Raw genomic sequence first — 11,731 nt, forward strand, 5'->3', positions numbered from 1 at the left:
GAGGATGTGTACATGACACAACCTGAAGGATTTGACATACCAGAAGAAGCCCAAAAAATATGTAAGTTACAAAGATCAATCTATGGATTGAAGCAAGCTTCCAGAAGCAAGCTTCCACAAGCTGGAATCTTCGTTGTGATGAAACAGTAAAACAATATGGATTCATCAAGAACGAAGATGAGCCTTGTGTCTACAAGAAGGTTAGTGGGAGCATGATCATTTTCCTGATATTATATGTAGATGACATATTACTCATTGGAAACGATGTCCCTACCCTGCAACAAGTAAAGTCTTGGTTGGGGAAATGTTTTTCTATGAAGGACCTAGGTGAAGCAACCTATATATTAGGAATCAGAATCTATAGAGATAGATCATAAAAACTGCTTGGCCTAAGTCAAAGTACATACATAGACAAAGTGTTGAGACGCTTTAATATGCATGATTCCAAGAAAGGATTCATACCTATGCAACATGGCATGTGTCTATCAAAAACACAATCCCCTTCAACTAAGGAAGAAAGGGATCGCATGAATAAGATTCCATATGCATCTGCAATAGGATCTATAATGTATGCCATGTTTTGTACTCGACCAGATATCTCGTATGCTTTAAGTGCAACGAGTATGTACCAATCTGATCCTGGTGATGCTCATTGGGTAGCTGTCAAGAATATCCTCAAGTATTTGAGAAGGACTAAGGACTCATTCTTGATATATGGAGGTCAGGAAGAGCTGGCTGTAATTGGATACACCGATGCTAGCTTCCAGACAGATAAGGATGACTTTAGATCGCAATCTGGTTGTGTTTTGCTTAAACGGTGGCGCTGTGAGCTGGAAAAGTTCAAAGCAAGATACAATTGCTGATTCTACAACTGAGGCCGAGTATATTGCTGCCTCAAGCGCAGCAAAGGAAGCTGTTTGGATCAAAAAGTTCATTAATGAACTTGGCGTGACTCCTAACATTGTGGATCCCATTGGTCTCTATTGTGATAACAATGGTGCTATCGCACAAGCTAAGAAGCCTAGATCTCACCAACGATCCAAACACATACTTAGGCGTTATCACCTTATTCGAAAGATAATAGATAGAGGAGATGTGAAAATATGCAGAGTACCTACACTTGACAACATTGCTGACCCACTGACAAAGCCTCTTGCGCAGCAGAAGCATGATGTCCATACTAGATCTATGGGCATCAGGGGTATGCCTGATTGGCTCTAGTGCTAGTGGGAGATTGTTGGTGTAAGCCCTAGATGCCAATACTTTTGGTACTTGTATCGAATTATTTATTAATAATAAAATGCTTTTTCTTTATTATGTTTGTTTAATAAAGTCCCTAGAATAGCTAGTCCGTTTAATGTATCAAGTATGACTTAATCATGAGATCACATTAAACATAAGGACACTATTCTTAAAGTATCAGTAGTCGAGCTTTATTGTGAAGTGTGATAACATTAAAGCATTAAAACTATTATGTATATAGACTGATGATCACATCTCATGGATCATGGATAAGGAGTTATTAAGTCTTAAACATATGTATGAATATTAAGAGTAATATTTATACTGGATTGACCCGCTATGAGAATACTATATAGAATGTTATGCAAAGTGTCATAAGTTATTCTCATGGTGATAATGGTGTATACCACCCTTCGACCTAAAACCACTATGGACCCTAGATGTAGAGTCGAGTGCCTTATTGTTGATCAAACATTATCCGTAACTAGATGACCATAAAGACAGTTGATGGGTATTCCACGAAGCATGCTAAGGGAGATGAGTGACCTAGATGGAATTTGGCCATCCTGCATAACAGGATAAATGTCTATGGGTCCAATATTGAACTGGACAAGGATGACACGGTTTATGCCTTGTGTTCAATATAGACATAAGGACAATAAATATTACCACAAAAGGATTTGTCAGATCACATGACATTTTCGTGTCTTGAGTAGCAGTGATGTGTTGCTAGATACCGCTTACTGTTTATTATGTTAAATACGTGATTTAATATAATTGTCAATGTCGCAAAAGCCTACAGGGTCACACACAAAGGACGGATTGATGAGAGATAGAGTAACTAAGGAACACCGTAAGGTACGGTGCACTTAAGTGAATTGTAGAACATCGTAAGGTACAATGTACTTAAGTAGAATACGAAATATGGTAAGGTACCACGTGCTTAAGTGATTTTGGCATATTATAAAATATGGGCCACATACACTTAAGTGGGCTTTTTAGCTTGTAGCCCGCATAAGTGGTTCTATAAATAGAACCCTTGTGCAGAAGCATTTGGTGCGGTTGCATTTTTTCGTTTCTCTCTCTCTCTCTCTCTCTCCCACTCAAAGCCTTCATTCGTAGCAGCTAGCACTGAGATTGAAGGAATCCGTTCGTGTGGTCTGAGTAGAGGCGTTGTCATCGTTCAACGTTCGTGATCGCTCCGTAGATCTGCATCAAAGGTTTCAAACGTCACAAGAGGTAACGATTCTATCACTGATCATGCCCATTCGTAAGGATCACTAAAGGATAAATTTTAAATCTCGCTGCGTTTTGGATCGCCATCTCCTTCATTTACCTCAGCTACTACTTGTCCTTCGTACAAGACTTTATTATTTTTTTGTGTAGTTTTTGGAATTAATTGGATTACGTCTTGGACCTTTACATCTGAGCAGTTATGGCAAGATTGTTCAGCTTCTCAATTGATTAAGAAGTTTTCTATTAAGTGATAGATTAAGTTTAATTCAGATATGCTAACAACAAAAAAGTTGGAAGTCTAGTTTAAAGTCCATCCCAACCTTTGCAAAAATATCAATTTTAGTTTAGAAGATACTACATTTCTTATGGATAGATCTAAGTTGCTCTAGCCACTTTATCGGCCGCTACCAACCATAATGAACTTTTAAATAAATTAAAAGATGATATGTCTATTCTGTAAAAAAAAGTGATAGAGTTTCCATCGCATCTGACCACCTGAATGATAAGAAAAATGACTGTTATGGAATTACATATCTCGAAGTATAAGAATTATATTTGAAGAGAAGATCAAATTACTTTTCTAAAGATAATATTCATCTTTATCAGTCGAGACTGACGTACTATTTTTTTGTCATGTTGTATTAATTAAAGGTCGTGTGGGTCATATTATCTTTAAACTATTTCATTCATTATTAGGCGTTGTCGGTCACTTGTTTGTCTAATTTTAAGGAGATTTTAATTTTATTTGAGGTTTGTCCGCTTTTGTTCTCTATATAAGATAATGTAATTTGTTGTGAATGCATTCGAAAATTGAGAATCTCAATCTAAAAACTCTAAATTTGCAATCAACTTTTATAAATATTTTTCAATAAAATAATATTTTTTTAAAATACTTTCATCATTACTTCTGCATTTATTTTAACTCTAATTATTAAATCTATTTTAATAATTATTTTACTGATATTTTACTTATATTAATAAAATGGTGGATATTGAGCTCCAGGGGATCTCAATCCCTAGTATTTTAAAGGGGAGTAAGAGGCATTAGATGTAAATGCATGTAGCTAACTCAGTAAGCAAATGTAATATTAACCCCAGAAAAGTACATGGCGTCCTCATTTTTAATCTGTGACAAAGTTTGCGGTGAAAATACAAGTCACATAACACATGAAAGTAACAAAAACTTTTTGACTGAGACTAAAAGCTCTCTTTTATTTAAAGCAACAAAACAAGTTCTCATGCTTCCCAACCCCTAAGGACAGTAGCCCTTGCCACACGGTTAACTCCTAGACTGAATGCTCCCATTCGAAGATCACATTCATGAGTTTTGCACATGTCTTTCACATCTTTGAACCCTTTCGTCATGTAGTTTTTTAGCTCATTGTTCACTTTCTCCTCATCCCACATGAACCCTTGTATGTTCTACGCATCACAAAATTTACCACATAAGCACAACAAAGACTTGATTAAATGAGTTATAAGCTATGAGACACCGACTTATCAACACAGACACCAGACATAACATTGATATGACAGATAAACATTAGTAATAATTTAAAATATATATAGATATTGTATCTTTAAATTTTCAATCTAAATTGTCTATGCTCCATAGATTATAAGTTTTCCTCATACATAAAAGATTCTTTATGAAATCAGGTTTGATTTTATAAATATATCAGTTACCTGAACCCACTCGAAGTAACTAACAGTAACACCTCCTGAATTTGCATATATGTCTGGGAGAATCACAACACCTTTTTTCTTTAGAATCTGCAAGTTAAGAAGGTAGTTAAACAACATTGCATTCATTTCTTCATTCTAAACTTGTTTAAGAAAGAGAAGGAAAGAGAAAAGAATATGAAACTAACCTCATCAGCCTCTGGATCAGTTGGGTGATTGGCTGCTTCTACTATAAATTTTGCCTTGATTTCATTCGCATTTTCCCTTCAACAATACCAAAAGAATAACAAAGTGAATTAGCCTTAGATCTTTCCTTTATTATCATTCAACTTTACAATAGAAAAGCACCACCTGTTGATGACACCCCCGAGAGCTGCTGGGATTAAAACATCACAGTCTTCTAGCAATATTGAGTTTGAATCAATTGAATCAGCACCATGAAATCCTTTTACTCCTCTGGTCTCTTTGGTATGCTTCAGTAGGCTTGGGATGTCAATACCTTTGCTGTTCTTTATGGCTCCAGTTATGTCACTCACAGCAACAATTTTTCCACCTTTCTCATCAATCAATTGTGCAGCCCAAGAACCAACATTTCCAAAACCCTGAAAAAAAATACACAATTTCGGATCAAAATGCTAAATCCAAAACCTTCATTGAAACAGTTCTTAAATAAAATGCGTATCCACAGGGTCTAACACAATTGATTGGCGCAGTGCAGTTATTGTAAACTTGCTGAGTTCGATTCCTAACAATATAAAATAGTGCATAAAAAATACCTGAATAACGAACCGTTGTCCAGATATACTTTTCCCATATTCATTCAGCAAAGCCTCTGTTGCAAAGAGGACTCCTCTTCCTGTAGCTGCATCTCTACCTAGAGATCCACCAAGATCCTAGTTTGAAAAAGAAAATTAAATTATAAAATTGAATGGTTTATTAAGCATGCTTTTCTCTAAAGCTCAGTTACCATGGGAATGAAGCTAGAATCACGAACTAACAACTACTTACTATTGGTTTTCCTGTCACAACGGCAGGTGAGTATCCGTGAAATTTGGAATATTCGTCTAGTATCCACGCCATGGTCTGCATCCACACCATACAGTAAGATAGTTTGAATTCCAAAAGTTAACTTTAAAGTTGTTATCACAACATTAAAGTTTCAGAAATTTCTAAGTCTGTGCATTACTAACCTGTGGTCCTGTTCCCATATCAGGTGCAGGCACATCCATGTGAGTTCCAATCAGATCATGAATTTTCTGCGTAAAAACTCTGGTAAGTCTTTCTAACTCAGATATACTTAGCTCTGAAGGGTTACACCCTATCCCTCCTTTTGCACCACCATAAGGTATATTTGCTACTGCTGTTTTCCATGTCATTAGTTGTGCTAAAGCATTCACTTCATCAGGATCAACCTAATCAGTCCAATAAACCATTCAGGCTCAGAACTTATAATTTCTAGTTTTGCTTGTTAAGATTTTGTAGTGTTAGAATATAAATAACCTCAGGATGGTATCTGATTCCTCCTTTCATAGGGCCTCTAGCATTATCATGTTGAACCCTGAACCCAATGTAAGACTGCAACGTACCGTCGTCTTTAGGGATGGTACATTCAACCTGAATTTTCATCACACAACCGTTTTATTTTAACCACAAAAACATAAAACAGAACATACAAAACAAGAGCTTGCAAGAAAAGAAAGATAATTTTGCTTGTTCACCTTGATCTCTCTGAATGGAATGAGTAAACTTTTCTCAAGTTTGGAATCCAATCCCAAAAGCCTAGAAGCCAACTTAAAGTTCCTGTTGGTAGCTGCTAGTGCATTCATTTTTTTTTCCTAATCCAACTACAAAGGACCTAACACAATATTCAATCTTCTGTCAAAAGATAGATATATACACCAGACGCGGAAAACAATCTTGCAGTGTTACTTTTATTAAAATTGAAACTATAGAATAGAAGTTTCTGGTAGATGAAAACAGATCAGTTTATAGCAATATTTATATCAATACACAATAGCAGCCATAGTCAATGTCAACAAATATAAACTAGTAAGAGTTTGGTACATCTCATACAAAATAAATGGATAAGCTAGAGCCAGCAATGTGCTATGCCATGTGTATCAAAGTCACCAATTGACCATAAAAAGATTAGGATCACCATAGCAAACAACAAAAGAGCATCAAAGTCTATCAATTGCTTAAATCACCTAAAATAAGTTGAAATTGAACATTTGATAATAAAGAGTTGTAATTGAAATATCATTATCACCTAAAAGACTGTCACACAATTTCAAGAAATCCTAATTAAAGCTTTTTCTTAAACAACTTTTGCATGAAATGGTTGGCCAAACAAACCATTAAGAAGGTTGAAATGGTTTGGAATGTGTATCTTTATGGAAATTGTGGGAATCATTTGGTTGTAATGACTACAAAATTAAGTGAAGAGGCATGTAGGAACTAAAGAACAACATAGCTGTAGCAAAGCTAGACAATCCTATTCTTGTGTTTGAGTTAAATCCATTGTATCATAACTGTCAGATAGGAGGCCACATAAATTATTCATTATTCATTTTCACACATATACACGTTTCACGGCTTATTCTGCGGATCATTATTTCATGTCGTTATATTACACTTTAGGAATAAGTAACTCTTCATTTTGCGTAATTTTCATTTTTGGTTCTGTGAAATAAATTTTGGTGGAGCAGTTTTAAATGGATTTTATTTATCTCTTGGTTGAAATATAAATGATTATAACTTTAAAACTATACAATTTTATAATATTTAAAAATATATAGTTTAATTATTTCTTTCCCAATTTTTTGGTGCACTTAAATGATATGTCTAAGTCTTGAGTGGCCGTCATATAAGACTGTCTCCAACAACCATTAAATTTTTTTATTTCTTAACCTAAGTAGAACTTTACGACTCTCAAAAGAGTTTTTGAGGGAAGAAGAGAGTAGAGAAAAAAATCTTCTATTTTTTTTAGAGTCTTGTAGATGAGAATAAATAAATAATTTTAATTAATATATTTTAATATTGAGATAATTTATCTAAGCCTCCCAAAATTCTCTTCTAACATTATTTTTGAGTTTTTCTAAATTATAGCATGTGGAAATATTAAACACTATCAAATTAATTATTTTCCGAATACCTCGAGTATTAATCTGAATATATGATGACACATATTTTTTTTCTTCCTATTTTTGTGCATAATAGTTAAATATATATAAACCTCCCCCAGTTGACATGTTGTTATGCTTTTATACTTTGCTGATAAGCTGGTGCTCAATATTATTTTAAAAAATAGTTTTAACTTTTAAGCAACATTTGGTCCCCAAAAAAACTTTTAAGCCACACTTGGTTTGTGTGCAAGAGAATGCTAAGCCAGCATAGCATTTCACTACTTCAATTACTCAAATAATCGATACAAGATGAAATGAATAAAATAACAAACACACTTGTTAATATACACAAGTTTGGCACATAGAATAATCGTGAACATTTTGAATACCACATCAACATGCCTAATTTGTCCCAGTCCAAGTACACATCAGTTTCTTATCATTTACACACGAACCTAACTGACTCTGAAGCAGTCACAGATATGATCTTTTGACAACCAATATTAAATTCACAACTCACCATTAAATTTAGCCTATTGAAATCAACACAAAGTCAGCTCAGTTATCTTCCATCAAGAGATTCAAACAAACCATGCAATACTAAGATGAGAAACCTTGGACAAATTCTAATCATAAGGTTTATACTAAATTCACTTGATCCATTAATTAGATACTAACATTTTCCAATAAAAATTCTAATCAGAAAGTTTTAATCAACTTTAGTAAGCACTCTGTATCAACTCTACTAGATTGATAACATTGAAAATGCAGAGAGTTGAGAAAACATACCAAGAAAAGTAGAAGGAAATGCTGAACCAAGCTTAACAAATCAGGTTGAAATGGTGGAATTCCTACAAAAGAGTCAAGGTTTAAGAACCCAAAAAACTAAATGAGAATAAGAATTGAATTCCCAAACAAAAGAATCTAATTCAATTTAAAAAGTAAAATCTTTGTTGCTAGCAAATATGACAGAAGCAACACAAGTCACTCAAATAAACATGCTTTGGTCAGAATCACACTCTGCAACAGAATAGGATGCTTAAATGGTTGTTATAGGGTCCTTTCATAACACCCACTAGGCACTATATAGCATAGCATATCAGAATTCTAAAAACTCAGCCATACCTTGAGTTGAGCATTACAACAAACACTTGAGAAGCATCATTTCAGTACTATTCTAAAAGAGTAAAGCATAAAATTATCAAAAGAAAATATGAGTTACTTACCATTGGCAATACTAACTATATATATAAAAATAAATCGGTTGTTTGTTCAATTATGTGAATCCAACGCGATTACCACATGTCAGTAATAAATCAAAATCACATCACAATGTTTGTCCTCACATGTTTTTGTTTATCTTTTCTAAAAATGTAATTGCATATGACACACTCAGCTAAGATTAGCTTAGATATGTTACCACACTACTCTGATCTTCTTTGTCCCTAGACAAGGTCACATATATGGGGTTTGGTTTCCCAAGAAGATGGGCATTTCCAACTTTCAAACTCCATCATTTCTCTAGGAAATGCAACAAGCTAACCCCCTCGCATATATATTTCTACACAATGTGAGATTTAATGTATAAATATGGAGGTTTTTAATGCATTTTTTAAATTTCTTAGCCACCATGTGAAATTATTTAAATATTTTTGGTTTTTGGAGATACATCTCTGAAGGTACCATATTCTGAATGACCGTTGAAATATTCCAGAGATGAGAAGCAGTGAGACGCGATCCGCAAGTCAACCATCCAGAGTATAGCACTATCTCGTCAAATGGTTGCGTCTGACGGTGATCAACATAGCTGTTGAAGTGCATGTCCTCAACAACCAAACAGTCAAGATATATTCTGAAAGACTCAATCACCTGGTTCCCTCTGAGCGGGGAAAAAGCAGTAGCACGCGGCATATCCTCAGTGTAAGTCTCAACATTCGCCCAACCAGAGATGGCGAGAAGTGTTGGAGGATCCAAGTCTGAAACGAAAAGTTTTAATCACATGAATTATCAGTAATGCATGAAGATGAAATGAAAATGACAAAGAAACGTTAAAAGACCAATAACTATTACCGTGAATAGTGTCATGCTGCCCGTGACCTGCTTCGTCTTCCACATACAACCCTCTCTCAACTTCGAGTACATGTAGGCCAAACAAGAGGCCCCCCAGATGTACTCATGGATCCGCTAGCAATCCAGGAATTACTATAGGTAGATGGCATTTGTATAAGTGACATTCTTGTCCACAAAAATGAAAGTGTCAACCAAATATAGCTGGTATGCTCTCATAGCACGTGCTATGTGGAGCCCCACCTGCTCGTCATCACCTGTGGCCTGATGTGCTCTTTGTAGCTCAACTGTATATGTCTTCTTCAGGTATTCGAACCTAGCATGAGCACTTCTGGTCCTATCCAACTCGTCATTCGCCTCCCCTGGATCAGCCCCTCAGATGGTCTACCATCATCTTGAGTGCGTTATCTTTGGTAATCCTCTCATGATTTAGGAGTATCCCATGATCGGAAGATGTAGCGAACACGAGACATCGTCGAGTGTTATAGACACCTCATCAAATGGGACTCTGAGTGTCATTTCTCCACGAATGCATTAAACATCCCATAGTTGACCTTAGTATAATCGGTCATGCACAAGTCCTTTGGGTCAGATAAGGACAAAACTGCATGAAACCCATCCTCATTTGGCTGAGGCAAGCCAACAATAAATTTATGCGGATCACACTCCTGAAAAAATAATAATCAATGTCAAAAGTATGTCAAATAAAATTTAACGTAAAAGAAAATAATAAATCCAACTAATGCTACCTCTCCCTCTCAGATATGTTTAGGAGTATGGTATGGAAAAAGAGGCAATAATGACAAATCAACTGGGTCTCCTCAAATGCCTCTAGCTTAACATCCGTAGTAGCCTCACCCTCTGGAGGTGGCACTGGATGAGCAACATCAGCAGTAGGAGGTGGGGCTTGATCAACAATATCTATAGTAAGAGGTGGCACTAGTGAAATCCGACGTCTGCAAGAGGATGAAGGAAGTGATACGTCAAATGGTGAATCTCATTTTCTACGAGAAGAAGAAGATGGAGTGACATTAGGATAAACACTAACTCACATAATAAAGAATCTGCCTCACCAGAGGGACCAGAACCTCCGGAACCTTCTGAAATTAATAATTGTGATAAAAAAATCTTTTGAAAAATAATAAAAAATCTTTAAATTTCTTATTTGTACCAAAATAAAGATTTTTTATTATTTAAAAAAAAAGTTTTTCTTATTACAATTATTAATTTGTTCAGAAAAAGAACATTAAATACATTTATATATAATAATTTAATAATGATTATACATAAATCACCCGTAATGGTCATACTAAAACTTTTCTTAATAACGTGTCTAAGGTTTTACCATAAAAGAAGAATAAATTTAGTATAAACAATAAATTATATATTTAATCAGAGATGAAATTGATATTTTTAAGAGGGCTGAAACTAAAAACAAACAGAGTCATTAATTTGAAAGAGTAATAAACATGTATTTCCGTTCAATTTAGATTTGAAAATCTTAAAAATCTTGAAAATCTTGAAAGAGTAATAAAATAATATTCATCCCGATTAGATATGTGTTTATTAAAGTCCACCAAAAAAGAATACAACATATTAAATAAAAACAATGGAAAAGACAAATTGAAAATATTGATTCTCTACACCAAAAATGGTGGATTAAAGTGGATAAGTCCTAACTTTTTTGTGGTTTAAAAATCACAAACTCAGGCTGAACATTTTAATTAAGACCATTTTTAAAAATACCTGCATTATTTATAAAAAGAATTAATCACATATAATAAAAATAAATACATATGATAAAGAAGAAATTTAATGATCTATAATTGAATTTCAAATTTCACATAAAATATTTTTTAATAAAACTATTCTGCATATTATATATATATATATATATATATATATATATATATATATATATATATATATATATATATATATATATATATATATATATATATATATATATATATTCCTCTTTTTAAGATAGGTTGATCTTTCCACTTGTTATGTAAAATTTATCAATTCTAGACTTTGAAACACATTTGCTGAGTCATTCCTTGTCACAACGGATGATGTGGCGATTTCGAGGTAAACGGGGTGAGTTGATGATGCTTTCTTTACGAGATGTTATCAAAATTGACTTGAATTTAGCATAATCATCCATAATCTCTCGAGTTTAAGGCCGGTAACACACTGAAATGGTTTAAGAAAAAATATAAAAAATATAATGGTCTATAATTCATGATGCTCACTTATAAATTTAATCCTTAGTCTTATGATGTGTGCTATTTGCTGTGAAATGAAAAGATTCAAACAAGACTTTAATGTATGAGACAAGTAACAATGACAATAACACTAAATAATCATAAGAAAAA

General features: G+C 34.0%; 1 protein-coding gene across 7 annotated transcripts; it reads right to left on the minus strand.

The window, feature by feature from the left end:
• Positions 1-3,543: 3,543 nt before the first annotated feature.
• On the minus strand, positions 3,544-8,725 carry LOC127126644 (glutamate dehydrogenase 1). 7 transcript variants are annotated; one of them, XM_051055604.1, is made up of 11 exons: positions 8,707-8,725; positions 8,076-8,137; positions 5,880-6,016; positions 5,662-5,775; positions 5,352-5,573; positions 5,170-5,244; positions 4,938-5,054; positions 4,513-4,763; positions 4,350-4,425; positions 4,165-4,251; positions 3,544-3,900 (listed from the first exon to the last, which is right to left on the minus strand). In XM_051055604.1, exons 3-11 carry the CDS (start codon positions 5,985-5,987, stop codon positions 3,715-3,717), a joined length of 1,236 nt encoding a protein of 411 aa, XP_050911561.1. In that variant the 5' UTR covers positions 5,988-6,016; positions 8,076-8,137; positions 8,707-8,725; the 3' UTR covers positions 3,544-3,714. The 7 variants fall into 7 exon arrangements, with proteins under 7 accessions (XP_050911561.1, XP_050911560.1, XP_050911557.1 ...); XM_051055603.1 differs by lacking the exon at positions 8,707-8,725 and adding an exon at positions 8,513-8,594; XM_051055600.1 differs by lacking the exon at positions 8,707-8,725 and adding an exon at positions 8,412-8,514.
• Positions 8,726-11,731: the final 3,006 nt, after the last annotated feature.

Source organism: Lathyrus oleraceus, chromosome 3 (assembly GCF_024323335.1).
Source record: "Lathyrus oleraceus cultivar Zhongwan6 chromosome 3, CAAS_Psat_ZW6_1.0, whole genome shotgun sequence".
In the NCBI taxonomy this organism is placed as follows: domain Eukaryota; kingdom Viridiplantae; phylum Streptophyta; class Magnoliopsida; order Fabales; family Fabaceae; genus Lathyrus; species Lathyrus oleraceus.